Raw genomic sequence first — 16,538 nt, forward strand, 5'->3', positions numbered from 1 at the left:
AAATTCCGTTGAGGTCGATGACGATGGTGAGACAGAAGAAGGGAGAACACAGAAAAATGGAGCAGAGAAGGGTTTTATTGTCGATGGCCTTTAGCGGCGATGCCTTTAGTGGCGACGCGTACTCATTAGCGGCGGCAAATGGGAGGGAAAACAACGCGGGGTTTTCTACATCATTGGATCGTTGCTTAAATCGACGGATGTGATTGAAATGACACGGATCGCCAAAATAAGCTTTTAGCGGCGACGCGCACTCTTTAGCGGCGACACACCGGAAGGAAAACAACGCGGGATTTCTTATGTCTTCCTAGTCGTAGGATCATATCTTAAATCAACGGATGGGATTGAAATGATGCGGATCACCAAAATAAGTCTTTAGCGGCGACGTGGACTTTTAGCTGCGACAAAAAACACGTTTGTTTTTTGTCAGTGCTAAAAGTAGGGGTGTTCGTTTGGATGGATCAGTTTGATCCGATCCAATCAAGTAAATCCAAATTGATTTCGGTTTTCAAAACATGGATCCGAATTGTCCAAACTAAATTCAAATCCGATCCGATCCGATCCAATTACAATTCGGTTGGATCAGTTTTTATAATTCGGTTTTCAAAAACCGAAACATTTTAAAACGACATATAATTATAATATTACCCAACTTTACACAAGAAGCAAAAACAAATAATTTAGTTGTGATTTGAAATTTATAAAAAACTAATAAGAAGATATATTATAGTTAAATATTTTATACATACAAAACTTTCGAGTGAATGCATATTAATGTTTTTTTATCAGGTGAAACGTTTTGAACCTATTTGAAAATATAAATTACAAAATTAATAAATAATTATAGATATATATTATAAATAGATAAATAATAAATGTTTATTCGGTTTTTTTGGACTATTCGGTTCTTATTTTATAAACCAAAACCAATCCGAAATTCAAAATAATAATTCAGTTTTGTTGAAAACCAATCCAAAAATCCGAATATCCTAGTCCAATCCAAATTGTCAAATTGGATAATTCGGTTTTATCCGAATAATGAACAGTCCTAGCTAAAAGTCCACGTTGCAGCTAAAGGCGTCACTGCTATTGTCGGTTATTCTTGTAGTGAGACTAAAAAAATCTTTTAAAAAATTACCAAAGTTGATGGAAATAGAAGCAATAGAAATATTATCGGTGTTAATTTTTTGAAAATTTGATTAAAATTGTGACCTTGTGCCAATGGGACCATTTCCATAATTTATTATATTTAAAAAGAAGCATAAGTAGGGTTTGTTACTTTTGATTTTAATTTTCAAAGTAAACATTGTAAGTAAATGAAGGTGTAAATTTTTTGAAACTTTGATTAAAATTGTGACCTTGTGCCAATGAGACCATTTCCATAATTTACTATATTTAAAAAGAAGCATAAATAGGGTTTGTTACTTTTGATTTCAATTTTCAAAGTAAACTTTGTAGGTAAATGAAAGTTACATAGAAAAGATAGGACGTTGTCGTGACTTTGACAAAAGATGCACCGTGAATGAAGGGTCACACTAAGAACTAAGAACAACTCATTTCCAAGATTATGACTAAAGTTCCTTTTTAGCAAGTCAATTCAAACTTGAGTGCCTACCCACTTACTATTTAAATAGTTAAGCGACCATCTATTGGTCGCATTTTCATAATAATGATAATATTTATTTATTTTACAAAGATATTATGTCTAATATGAATATAACAGAGCCATAATAAAGAGAATTAATTGCCTTAAAGAAAATGATGTGTTGGACTGGAAATAAACCACGTCCAATGTGAGTGACCACAATGTTAATTATAGTGACAGATCTGGGGTATCGGAGGCATCTCCACATCCAAAACCCCTTCAAGAATACGTTCCACCAGACTCATGGTAGGCCTTCTCTCTTCCTCATCTTGGATGCACCAACACGCAACTTTGCAAAATTTTGTCACTTGTTCAACACAAGCTTCCCTGTTTAGCCTACTGTCTAAAAGGCTAATGACATCACCTCCCTCTATAAGAACACTTGCAACCAAACCAGGGAAGTATTTACTCCTTGAACCTTCAGAGTGTTCTGCATTTCTCTTACCATGAAGTAATTCAAAAAGCACCATTCCATAGCTATAAACATCTGCTTTGGCTGTGATAGCCACCCCTGATAACCATTCTGGTGCTGGATACCCTATGGACCCCCTTGTACTTGTCAAAACCCTACTAAAGTCTCGACCAACAAGCTTTGCCAGACCAAAATCTGCGATTTTTGGACTGAAATCAACATCTAAGAGAATGTTATCTGGCTTTATGTCACAGTGAATGATACAGTCTCTGCACTTCTCATGAAGATAGACTAACCCTCTTGCAGTTCCAAGTGCAATCTGATACCTGGTTTCCCAGTTTAGAACTTGTTTTCCATGGAAAAGATGGGTGTCCAAAGAACCGTTTGCCATGTGATCATACACCAATAATTTATTTTTACCTTGAGCACAGAACCCACGAAGGCGTACAAGATTAACGTGTTGGATAGTACCGATGGTGCTGACTTCACTCCTGAACTGTTTCTCTCCTTGGCTGATGCTTTCAAGCTTTTTCACTGCCACAATCGACGAATCATGCAGTACCCCCTTGAACACGGAACCAAAACCACCTCCTCCCAATTTGTCCGAGAAATTTTTTGTAGCTATTTTTAAATCTCTGTATCCAAATGCCACCAAAGATCCCTCCATTGTGGTCTTACCCGCCGATAATGATATCCTCTTTTTTCTAAAGATCAAGAACAAAATTACACCCAAGACAAAAACCACACCACCTACAGACCCAACAACAGCACCCACGGTGACCCAGTTAGTCTTTTTATGATGTGGAAGATCTTTTGAAGCGACTTTGACAAAGATTGTTTTCCCACTATCATTATCATTGTCTTCCGAGAGGTTCAAGAGATCTCCATTCCAAACCAAACACTGATTATCGACAAAAGAGTAAGCATTACATGAGCAATTGTTCAAACATGTTGTACGACATTCTCCAGCACTCCCAACTTCCGTAGAGTTATTTGGTGGCAGACTCTTGACTGTAATCATCAGAAAATCATGCTTTTCCATGTTCCCCCCACACTGTAAATCAGATTTTCTCACACACCCACCAGAGAAATCACTCTGATTCCAATCACTCTCTGATCTAGGCTCAAAAGCAGTCAAGCAATTACAGAATTGTAATGCAGTCTGCCTGCAAATCCCAAAGGCCCCACACAAAGCATAGACATCACACCGTGTTTTAGGTTGAGACCAAACTAAAATCCACTCTTTGGTATTTTCTGACCATGTTAGTAGCTGAATTTGACCAGAAACAGCCATCATATTTCTAGATATAATGGAAGGATTATACACAGAATAAGTGAAGTAACTCTCGTTCTCATTCGTATTGTAGCTGTAATTAAATATGTTATCCAACCTCATTTCAGGTATTAAGTCAAACGAATTCCCATTCCAAGACCCACTTGTCCAATATTGCTGAGACCCATTCCACTTGCTTACATACTCTTTACTTGATGGATAAAGCTCCAAAGAGAAGAGTCCTACACCAGGATCTTCTTTGCTTCTCCACGATGTAAATATCTGACTCGTTTTTGTTCTATTATTATAACCAAGTTTAGAACCAGGCAACCAAGTATCAGTTGGGTGCTCAAAACTCTGCCAAAAAGGTTCAATTGAATTTGAACCGGAGTCTCTCAAAACTAAGTTGCCATCATCAAGAATAACAGCTATTACAGACTTCAAAGTAGTGGTGGTGGAGACGTTTGTGGACCAAATCTGGAACTTTGACTCATTCAAGAGCACCAAATTACCATTAACGAATTTTAATTCTGAACGGAATCTATCAGAGATGGGTGTTTCTCTGTTTGCTACCCAAACAATGGTAGGAGGATTGGAATAGAGCTTCTTATACCAGATGCCTATGTAATACTTGGAAGAGTTGCCTGCTTTGAAGAAACCCAGCTCGAATTGTTCACCTTCGGATATGATCGTATAGTCTCCAGACAGAGACTGGTTTGCAGAGATGGTGTTGGCTCCAGATGAGATGGTGATGGATAAAGTGAAATACAGGAGGGCCACAAACCTCACTATACTTATTTCTTTGAAGAAGCACATGACTTGTAAAAATTTTGGAAAGTGAGATATATATATATATATATATATATATATATATATATATATATATATATATATATATATATATATATATATATATATATATATATATATATATATATATATAGATATAGATATAGAGAGAAACAGAGATAACAGGTATCGTATCATATGCAGAAACATATCACCAGTATTGGATTTTATACAACTCACATTTGATCCCTAAGGTGAAGTTCTTTATTGGTTTCTAGTCTAACTTGCTAAACCTGCTTGGAATACTTTTCCATTCCAATTCCTATCATATGTTTAAAAGTCATATCCAACAGTATAAATACAAGCTTAAATTTTCTACATGGTGGGACAGTGGGACTTGACATCCTTGTCATCTCCATCGGACTTTAACCATGTTTCATTTTTCATCATATAAATTAATATAGTATGTGTTTAGGCATGCGACCCTCTACCTAAAATCTCTAACCTTTGCTGTTGAAGGCCCCTGTTCCCTTTGAAGAAGCCATGAAGCTCACCATTAATGCTAATACAGAAAGATGCCCATATAACATAAATCACATATGTCCACCGGATCATAACAGCTTCGAAGCCAAATGGTGTGAAAGAAAAAGCCAAATCAACCATGTCATAAGCCCATGTAGAAGGATCCACAATGGACATGATTGCGTCAAATTAACAAATCAATCGCCAAAATTCCCCAGCTTTGTTAATTTTTTTGAAAATGGTTCATATAACATTTTCAAGATTAAAAATAACTGTTCCATTTTCCATTCATTCCTAAAGTAAATGGAACCTATGATTATATCCTCAAGTTTTATTCCCAAATACAAATAGCGATTTCCATGTTCCATTTTCCACTCATTCCTTGCACATACTGTTGTCAATTTGATCTTGTGCAGATTGTAAACCTATGATTATATCCTCAATTTTCTTTCCCATTCATTCCCAAATACTCAGTATTAGTAAACTAATATTTGGAAACCTAAAGATGAAGCAACAATTCTTTTGATTAACAAATACATTATTCGGAACTAGAATAAAACATCTGATAACACACAACCACAATGGTTATGTTGTCCATTGTCCAACGATTCCATTTCTAAGGACACAAATAAGTGCTCAGGATTTTTTTAAGTCCAAATATAATCATTTATTTATTTCCATATGCTCTTTCCAAGATACACATATACAGTACAAATAATAGATTTACAGTCACTAATCTATTTAAGAACAAATGTTGGTGATTTTAGTTTCACCATGTCATTTTAAGTAACTGAAACTAACATCATAATATGTACTCTAATATATGTACGGGGGTTATGCGGAGTGCATGCATGTATAAGATCAAATTAGAACCCAGTTCGACGTCTAGTCGGGGTCCGGGGGCAGCGCCCCTGGGTCCGGGGTTTCCAAAGGGGCAGCGCCCCTAGCGGGGTCCAAGGGGCAGAGCCCCTGGCTGGGGTCCCGCTTAACATTACTTGCTTGCAAAACCTCACCGAATTTTACATATGGGAACATAGTGGAAAATTCAATTTCTTGAGGGTGATTATGGTAAAACTAACGAAACTCGTTAGTTTTGTTAACCCAAAATCCTCATTAAATCCAGATTAACATTACTTGCTTCCAAAGCAACTAATGACGGCCCAACCCTAATGAAACCCTACTCTCGTTTAATATATAAACAGTTCTTCCTCTTCAGAAGAGGGTAGAAGAGGGTGACGATCTTAAGCTCTTGTTTTCATCATACTTTCACATAATCCTCCAGCATATTGGCTTATGATTTTTGTGCCTAGAATCGTAAGTGTCCACTTGGATTATCTTATGCTGAATTTCTTGTAACCCAGGTATAGGGTAAAAATATCATTTCGGAAAGTGATATCACGATCCAAGTTGGTATCCAGATCTCCACCACAAACCCTAAATTTTCCTACAACAAACAGTACTTTAATCATCAAAACACTCTTCATTACTTAACTTCACACCACATTTAACCTTCTTAACAAACTGACCCTACTTTTACAAAAGCTTGAATGATACTGTTTGATCCTTTTTCTCTTTAACTTTTCATCACACTTACATTCCCTTTCTTCCTCAACCATATATTTTCTAGATAAACTTGATGTTCCATAGATGTGGCAAAGATGGTAAATGGGATCAACATAAGAAGATGATGAAGACACAATACCTTTCATGTGAGTTGGGCATATGAACTTAACAAACTCCATTATCTCTGTGAAACATGAGTGGTTAGAATACACAATTTTGTACATGTACTCATGCTATTTTTCAATTTTATTTCTATATCCATTTCCTGTATCTAAATCAAGAAAGAGCAATCCCATTGACTCGTCTTCATACCACAAGAAGATTTGTTTTTTCTATTATTTATAGTTTTGGTTGGCCTCTAGGAAAAAGTAATAGTATATGTAATATTTTCATACCAACGTTCTAATTAAAATATAAAAAGGAAATTACAATCTTTCTTTTATTTATTTATGTACTATAGATTCTAAATGAAAACCAAATTATACTACAAACACTTGAAATCTCTCTCTCTCTCTCTCTCTCTCTCTCTCTATATATATATATATATATATATATATATATATATATATATATATATATATATATACATATATATATATATAGCACCTGGTTCCTGGTATGTATTTTATTTAATGTATTTTGCATTTTTGGCCTAGGACTTGGCGAGTTGAAGGCCCAACTCGTCGAGTAGGAGCGGGTTTGGACACGAGACTTAAGTGACGGACTCGTTCAGTCGGCGGCCAGACTCAACGAGTAGGCTCTAACTAGACAAAAACTCTAACCTGAGGGTTTGCACCCTATTTAATCATCTCTTTTAGCCACCACTCGTCCCTATTGCTCCCAAAGGCCCTCCATAGCAAACCCTAAGTGTTTTGGTGCAAGAGCTAAGGCTTTTGAGTGATTTTTGTGGGTTTTGACCTCAAGGAAGAAGGAAGAGCATAGAAGGATCAAGAGAAGACTGAAGGATTCGAGTTTGGTTCATCATTTGCAGTCCTTGAAAGGTATAAAGTATGTACCTTGCTTGCTTGTTTGTTAAATCCCTTTTTGGGGAAGATTTAGGGGTTTTAAGCCATATGAGGTGACCAACCATGATTTGCAAACATGGTTGGGGGTCAAGACTTCGGATCTAGCACTTGGGAAGAGTCACAAGGCAGATTGGAGATGCTTTTGCACTCAAGGAAGGCCCCATGCATTATAAGAACCATTTTAGGGCCTTTTAGGCTCAAAAGTCCCATGCATGCACGTAAAGTTCGTAACTTTACGTGCTAGATCGAGCTTAAGGGCTTGGATCTATCATTTGGACAAGTGTTGTACATCAGAAATCGAGGATTTAGGGTGTGGACGTTATCGACTTGGCGAGTCCGTTCTTGGGGCTCGACGAGTCCACGGCATTTAGTCCAATATTTGTTGAGGGTCAAAAGAACTCAGTTAGGTGTTAGAAGGGTTGTATCAGGTCAGAAGGAGTGACCCAACGCATTGGACTTAGTTTTAGACCTGGAGTTCATGGGAATCGACGAGTGCTAGAACAGACTCGGGGAGTCCAAGGCAATCTCCTTATGTTTGAAGATGAACTCGACGAGTTGTTCATACAACCCGGCGAGTCAAGGTCAAGACTTGTTCATCAGATGAAGGTGAACTCGACGAGTTGTTCATACAACTCGGTGAGTCTGATGAAGGTTCATTGATGTTCGTAAAGAAGGGGAACTCGTCGAGTCGTTGCCAAACTCGACGAGTCGAGTCGTGGATAAGGACGAGTAAAGGGTAGGGACTCAACGAGTTAATGGCCCAACTCGGTGAGTCGGGTCAACTGGAAGTTGACTTTGACTTGGACTTGGTTGGGGGTAAAATAGTCATTTTACCCAAAGAGTAGATATCAGATTCTGACTGAGTGTTTTATGGGGATTATAGCTGAAGGATTTCCGGAGCAGCAACAGACAGAGGTTTCCTGTGCAGATTATCAGCAACTACTCGTACGAGTTGAGTTACCTTCCAGTAGGGGTGGGTCTAAGGCCACAATGGCGGCCCACCAAAGAGGGGTATTTAGAAGATGATTGTCTTTGTGATAATTATCTTGGTTCGGTTATGTGCTGTGTGATGGGTTTTAGCCATAAGAACATCCTATGTGCTCATACAAACCCTAATGCTTGGATCTAGGTTTCTCTATTGTACATGCAATTCCTCAAAGACTTTAAACCCTAGATCTAGCATATGATAATCAATATTAACATAATAATGGGTTTAAGATATTACATTGATTGTTATGTAGCAATAACAATCTCAAATCCTCCTTGTAATGACTTTAGAAAGCTTAGAGTCACAAATATTGTCACTCCTCTAATGGCTCACAAACACCAAGAGCAAGAGGATGAAGAATAAGGAGAGATGAGGCTACCCAAAACGTGTGAAAACCCTAAGGAACAAGTTCACCACGTTTTTGGGTCTCAAGGGTCCTTTAAATAGTGAGGCTATTAGGGTTATCTAACAAGGAAACCCTAATTTGGATGCTTAGGCCCTAAGCAACCCATGGACTCCCTCCTTATAGGCCTAGGACGATTTCTAATGGGTTTCCCCATAGAATTCGTCCACCCCCTCTAATATGGAGTCTATTAGCCCAATATTCAACTATCACACAATTGACAGTTCTAGTCCCTTAAGTTTAACTAATGTCTTTTAGCCACAAACTTAATTCTTATTAATTGTTGACTAATATTAATTAAACAATATGATTTCTCCTTTAATATATTATTCTCATAATATATTAATAAATCATAATTAATCCTTTCTCTCCATAATTCATCCTATCATGTTGCTTTGGTGAAGGCAACCCAAAAGGACCATGCACCATCGGGTCAAGTACATACTAAAATAGTTATGGACTTAGACACTAATCCAACAGTCTCCCACTTGGATAAGTCTAATAATTATTCTGCGTATGACTCTAGATCCTGATCTGCAATCGTAGCTTTCCAAAGTCGTTGTCAACTCTGATCTTATCAGATACGTGTGTCCTTTTGATAAGGGATCATATATTCCTCCATTCTAGATATCGTATAGGTATAATACATGAATTCTAATCATTCTCTCTATACTATTTCCCGACTTCCGATTTATGACGTCTGACAACAGGCTATAATTGATCACATCAAATTAGTCATGGCTCGGCCAAGCGCTTAGGTGCCATCACTAAATCATCGAGGGGCCCAAAGATATCGCTTTTATCCTACTTTGGATAAAAGGAACGGATAAAATTTGACTCAATGCTCGCTTGCACTCACTTACCGAATTACACACAACAATATGTTTTATAACACCAATTTACTGGTGCATTTACATATTATCAATGTGCAACCGACTCGCAAGATACAATCCACATATCTCGGTTTCAAGAATATAAGATGTTATCGTCTCACCAATCACTCGTGATAAAATTCATGAAGTGATCCAAGTGGGCGTGGGTTTAATCCAATGCTCAAATCATATTAATAAGCACTCATGAACGTTGTAGCAAATAATTGCTTATGTCTAATACACTTTAGACAATCCACACACCAATTCACGACAGTCTTCATTCATACCTACTTCCAACATATGAACGACTGTGGTCCGTTCGAATAATTTGACTGTTCTGAACCAATTAAATTATTCAGGAAGTCAAAACATGCAAAGTGAAACACAAGAATAATACTAATCCCATATGGCCCCAAACTTTTGAGTATAAATAAAACACCTTTTATCTATCATCATATTGATTACTCATTATTTGTTGTTTCGGGTAATCAACTTCTTACTTGAATTATAACTACACTTGTCCCATGCTCTTAGCATGCACACAATGCTAACCTACGGTCCTTACTTTGTGAAATAGATCAAATGAACACATTTCCAATCATACTCATTTCACAACTCCCAATCCTTATTACAAGTGTAAGAATATCAAATTTCTTGCCACTTATAGAATATGTTAGATTCTAACATTTTATGCAATGATCCTTTTGTAATGTTACTACACTCATGTCACAGTGACTATTGCCAATGAATTACAAAGCTCTCTATCGGAAATTGTTACAAGACAATTCCATAGATGTGATGTGTCTCACTCAAAGTACATTCCTTTGAACATCCTTTTGCATAAAAGTTTCTAATCTAGACATAGATTTTCAATATCCAACTCCCAATATGGAAACCTTTCCATACTTACCATATCACAACTCATTCTTAACAAAATCTTATCTATTCATAATAATGTCGATATGCTCCATCCAATACTATACTTCCAACTACTCACAAGCGACCAATCCTCGGCGAACTTTGGATCGTCCTTTGATAGTTGTTTAATTATCTTAGTCAAAACCGATTCTTGTCCTTTTTCCTTCTAAACGTGCTAGACATTTGGAAAATTTTAGAATGGTTAAATATTATAGCATCTGTAATCGATCATTTACCCGAAGTGTATGGGATACGATGCATAATGTCTTACATAAAGATACGATACTTTATCAATCTTTTGTCATAATATTTTATGTGTTACATTCTCACAATTCGAATTATGAAGAGGGATGCCATAATCATAGTCGAAATTTTGAGAACGCACTATGTATCCTTGACTAAATCTATTAACATTCCACAACCTAAGCCTTTAGATTTGAAATGAAGCATAATATTCTCTCCCTTAATTATAGCAAAACAACTATTCAATCCTTACAACTTTGCAAAGTATAACTCTTGTTTTCTATAATTAATATTGCTAACCTTGCAATACTTTCCTTAATAATCATACAATCATAACATTTATGCTCCCACTATCATGATGATTATTATCATATAAGCACAACACTTATGCTCCCACTAGCTTTGACATGTATTTAGAAAACAGCTTAACTTCCAGAAAAACAATACCTATTGAATTTCTTAAGTTCATATTTCTAATACCTAATACTTTGATAATCTTTTATACAGCCTCTTAGTCTTATACACCATTGCCTTAGATAGCTCATATGTGTGTCTTAACAATTCAGACTAATTGCCAAATCTCACAATTCGAATTATGGAAAGGGATACCATAACCTTAATCAAATTTGAGAATACAATTTTACATTCACTATCTTCTTAAAATCTCTCTTAGTGAAAGCATTTCCTCACAGTGATCTTCATGAAGGAGGGAATCTTATGACACTTAGATTTTGATGGTGTATGTGTTCTTATCCATGCGAATTTGTCAAAACCAAAGTTTGCGACAAATCCAAACTCTTATGGACCGAACTTTTCTTAATCTTGATTTCTTGCCTTATGGTAACACGATTACCCACCATGTCTTCCAAGTAGTTAACTCAATTGGAATTGCACAGAAACAAGATAGTGTCAACACGATAGGTTGTAGACCTCAAATCGTGTGCTAGTGATGATCGATAAGGTTTATTCTTGGTAAGTTCTTGAACCTTTTCAAGACCATTAAGACTCCCACTGACTCCTTGACAGATAATATTCTCTTTGACATGCAAACAAATATTCAAGAGTTATTGTAGCCTTTACCAAGATAAAACACTTTACAAAATTGGTCCTAGTTGGTCTTTGTCTTATCCCAGACATCACAACTTACCAATTCCAAATGTGCAAGAATAAGAGAAACCTTTTCTAAGTTCTACATTTGATGAATAATATAAACCTTCTTAAGACTTGTCACTCAATCTCATAATCTAAGACTTGTTTTGGAACGAAGTAAGATTGACTTTTTGATTTAACCATTTCTTTAATTCTTGATTCCTCTTCTCAGACATACAATTGCACTAAGACTTACATGGAGGATCAATTGAGATATGGTTGTTAATCATTAAGACCTATCATAAAACATAATAAAAGGTACTCTCCCTTCTTCTTAGAATAGAGAAACTTTTATCTTTCTGCCTACTTGATTCTTCTTATTCGTTCTGCTATTGATTTAAACTCTTTCAAATCAACTCGGAATTATACTTAATCTTATAAGTATAATCATATCCACTAAACCTTTAGTAAATCATGACGAATATCTTTGTCACTCTTGTGGTGGACTTGATCAACACACAGCCTTATGTACTTGATCTCTTAGTCCTTCACTTGACACTTTGTCAACGAATTAGTCTAATTTCCAAATATGAAATCAAAGCTTTCCCTATTTGGTAAATTCTTGACCTTTCCACAAATAACATAATTAAGAATCAAATCCATTATTTCTAATAATAGAAACTTACAAACATCAATTTTTTCATACACGCCATTGCAACGATAAATAAATAATATAAAATCAAAACTTATTTTATTGCGAAAAAATTTGTCCTTACAATGCAATTCAATTGAAAAACTATGTTGTTACATATTCCTAAGCAATCTATTCTAACTCCAAGTAGTAGCTTAAGAATCTAATCTTCAAGCAATGCGATCGAAATCCATTTCTTCACGATTAGATTCAGCTCACTTCTTCCTTAAGCTTCCTTTCTTTTCTTCGATCCTACAAAACATTAAAATGTAATCTTATCACATCATGTATTAAGAATCTAGAATAGGAACTTAAAAGAGTTAGTTAATGGATTTTACATAAAGTAGAGTCATACATTTTGACTCTCCCATCTCTTAGATCTCTTAGGTAAATAGGGTAGCTTCGTCTCCAATGCCCATTCTCTTGGCAATAAAAGCAAATTGACTCTTTTGGAACAGCACATGGAACTACTTCTGACTTTGCCTTTCTCTTATGATCAAACTTTTCGATCATGGCATGCCTTTCATTGCCATTGCCTATATCCATAGAGGTCTGGAAGGCAGATCCACCAATCAACTTTGCTTTTCCAGTGTGCCAAATCATTGATGATTCAGCAGCAATAAGCATATAGGTGAGATCAATGAGGGTTATGTCGTCGTTTATCATATAGTACTCTCTTACGAACTCACTATATGAGTCAGGAAGTGACTGAAGAACCCAGTCAACACCCAACTCCTCACAGACAACAGATCCCAACATTCTTAATCTATCAATGTGTGACTTCATCTCTAGGATGTGTGCACACACTGACTTTCCTTCTTCATGTTTACTTGCCAAAAAGGCTTGAGTGAGTTTGAACTTTTCAATCTTTTGAACTTGTGGGTTAAAGAGAACAATAGGAGGAGGTGGAGGAAGTGAAGCATGATCTCGTGTTCCTCGATCGAATCGTGGAATATCGTCTTCATGTGAAAAGCTTGTTCCATGGGATTTAGGAAGACCATAGTTGTCATACTTTGACATCTACAAAACAGGAGAAAAATTAAATTCAAGTTAGTTGATCGATTGAGTCCCTAATAAATCACCCAAATGAGATATTAAGGCTAGGACCCAACACAATACTCTACAACTTGGGAGAGGGATGCCGTAACCCAAATTGCAGAACATTTGAAGGTAAGTGAATGACGATTCACTAATTTCCACCATGAAAAACGAAACAAAATCAAGTTTTAAATCTATTGAAAATTCCTAGATCTTTTGAGATTCATTGAACTTTTCAATGGCATGTTTAAATCTCGATATGCCCCTCGATTTGTGACTGGGATGCCGAGGATCACAAAACAGGGTGTGAATAACCATGCAAACTTACATGGTGCCCCCACATGTTACAATCACCTATTCAATGTGCCGGTTAACCACACACGCTCCACCGAACTATGACAAACATTGAGTCACCCTTTGCAACCTTTGCTTAGAACCATTTAGTGTGCCGGTTAACCACACACGCTCCACTAACGTCTTCGCAAGGGCACAAAGTGTAATTTCATGGAATTGTATCAATTCACTTTTGCCTAAGTAACTAAGATTTTGAATTTTATGAAAACATTTAGTTACTTTTATACTTCATTATACTTATAATGGAAGGATTTTGTCCTATCCTACCCATTCGGCTAACGACCCTCCACTAGTCAAGAGTGCGGTGGGTAAGAGTGGATACCCATTCAATCGTCATTTTATAGGCAATTTCCTTAAACACCCCTTATAGACCAGCTTCGTGAATGAGGCCTACTAACATTAAGACTGACTTTTTACTCATACATATATATATATATATATATATATATATATATATATATATATATATATATATATATATATATATATAATGTTAGACTTTTAATGTTATATACAGTATAGGGTGTATTTTACACTTTTAAAATACTAGATGGTCAAATTTTATAATTATACTTTTAATTTAATTAAATTGTAAACCAAAACTTATGGATTTATTAAATCTCTTTTAATTATACACCTTAATTAATTAATAAAACCATAAGGGTGCGATTTGAACTTTTCAAAACTATACTAGGGTTTTAGAATTTAACATTTCGAAATTAAACTTTTAATCAACTTTTAAATTCCAAAACTTGAGGGCAAGTTTTGAAACATTTCAAATCATTAGGGTTTAGAATTTAAATATTTCAAAATCAAACCTTTTTAATCAAAAATTTAAATTCCAAAAGTTGAGGGCAAATTTTGAAACCTTTCAAAAATATTAGATCAAAATACAAATAAGGCAATTAAACAGTTAATTGGTGATTATCTAATTATGACCTAATTCAATTTCATGCAGGATAATGATCAAATAATCCAAATAATTTAACATTTATCAAATAAGGCAACAATTATCTAATTAGATGACCAAAATCTTTTATTTTGATAAAGATAATCATAAGGAATCAATAAAATTCGATTTTTATTAATTTTAAACAATTATGGCAGTTATCTTAAGTCAAAATAGGCAAAAATCCCGAAACAACCTCCTTCTGACGCTCGAACTCGCCGAGTTCCTCTATGGACTTGCCGAGTAGGAGCAACTTGCCAAGTCCACATTGGAACTCGCCGAGTTCATCAGGCAGTAGGCAAAAAATCAATTTTAAGGCTTGAACAAATAACCAAAGCATCAATACAATAGAAACCAGTCTAGGCTCTGATACCACTGATGGGTTTTATCCATAAGAACATCCTATGTGCTCATACAAACCCTAATGCTTGGATCTAGGTTTCTCTATTGTACATGCAATTCATCCAAGACTTTAAACCCTAGATCTAGCATATGATAATCAATATTAACATAATAATGGGTTTAAGATATTACCTTGATTGTTATGTAGCAATAACAATCTCAAATCCTCCTTGTAATGACTTTAGAAAGCTTAGAGTCACAAATATCACTCCTCTAATGGCTCACAAACACCAAGAGCAAGAGGATGAAGAATAAGGAGAGATGAGGCTACCTAAAACGTGTGAAAACCCTAAGGAACAAGTTCACCACGTTTTTGGGTCTCAAGGGTCCTTTAAATAGTGAGGCTATTAGGGTTATCTAACAAGGAAACCCTAATTTGGATGCTTAGGCCCTAAGCAACCCATGGACTCCCTCCTTAGAGGCCTAGGACGATTTCTAATGGGTTTCTCCATATAATTCGTCCACCCCTCTAATATGGAGTCTATTAGCCCAATATTCAACTATCACACAATTGACAATTCTAGTCCCATAAGTTTAACTAATGTCTTTTAGCCACAAACTTAATTCTTATTAATTGTTGACTAATATTAATTAAACAATATGATTTCTCATTTAATATATTATTCTCATAATATATTAATAAATCATAATTAATCCTTTCTCTCCATAATTCATCATATCAAGTTGCGTTGGTGAAGGCAACCCAAAAGAACCATGCACCATCGGGTCAAGTACATACCAAAATAGTTATGGACTTAGACACTAATCCAACACTTTGGTCATGAGATTTATCTGTATGATATGTTATGTGTAGAGTAGGGGTCAGTTTCCCTGACAGCGGTCCTTAGGACCGAAGGGTAGGTCAGTACCCGGATATGTCTGACTGTATGTTTATATCTTGATGTTGTATGCTAGTGGTAGGGGTGGAATAGTTCCCAGTTACCGGTTGAAAGATACCGATGACAGTTACCGGTTGAAAGATACCGACGATGATTACCGGTTGAAAGATATTGATGATGATTACCGGTTGAAAGATACCAACGATGATTACCAGTTGAAATATATCGACGATGATTACTGGTTGAAAGATACCGATGGAAGTTACTGGTTGAAAGATATCGACGATATTGTATGGTGTGTGGTATGATGGGGGAACTCACTAAGCTTTGTGCTTACGGTTTCAGTTTTGGTTTCAGGTACCTCTTTGTCTAAGGGGAAGGAGCTAGCGGCATAGCATTGCATCACACACACACATGATTCCGCATCGGACTTTCTAGGATTGTACTATGATTTTCATTATTTTTGATGTCATGGGTTAGGACACAACATTATGATTTTGTAATGTGTTGCTTTATTGACAATGTT

General features: G+C 35.9%; 1 protein-coding gene across 1 annotated transcript; it reads right to left on the reverse strand.

Moving 5' to 3' along the window:
* Positions 1–1,719: 1,719 nt before the first annotated feature.
* On the reverse strand, positions 1,720–4,169 carry LOC111890109 (G-type lectin S-receptor-like serine/threonine-protein kinase At2g19130). The gene has a single exon (XM_023886259.3). It carries the CDS (start codon positions 4,141–4,143, stop codon positions 1,807–1,809), a length of 2,337 nt encoding a protein of 778 aa, XP_023742027.1. The 5' UTR covers positions 4,144–4,169; the 3' UTR covers positions 1,720–1,806.
* Positions 4,170–16,538: the final 12,369 nt, after the last annotated feature.

The sequence above is a fragment of the Lactuca sativa genome, chromosome 3 (genome assembly GCF_002870075.4).
Source record: "Lactuca sativa cultivar Salinas chromosome 3, Lsat_Salinas_v11, whole genome shotgun sequence".
Taxonomy (NCBI): domain Eukaryota; kingdom Viridiplantae; phylum Streptophyta; class Magnoliopsida; order Asterales; family Asteraceae; genus Lactuca; species Lactuca sativa.

Excerpts from the sequence above, each read along its gene's own strand:
- LOC111890109 (XM_023886259.3), bottom strand. The coding sequence starts at position 4,143 with ATGTGCTTCTTCAAAGAAATAAGTATAGTGAGGTTTGTGGCCCTCCTG.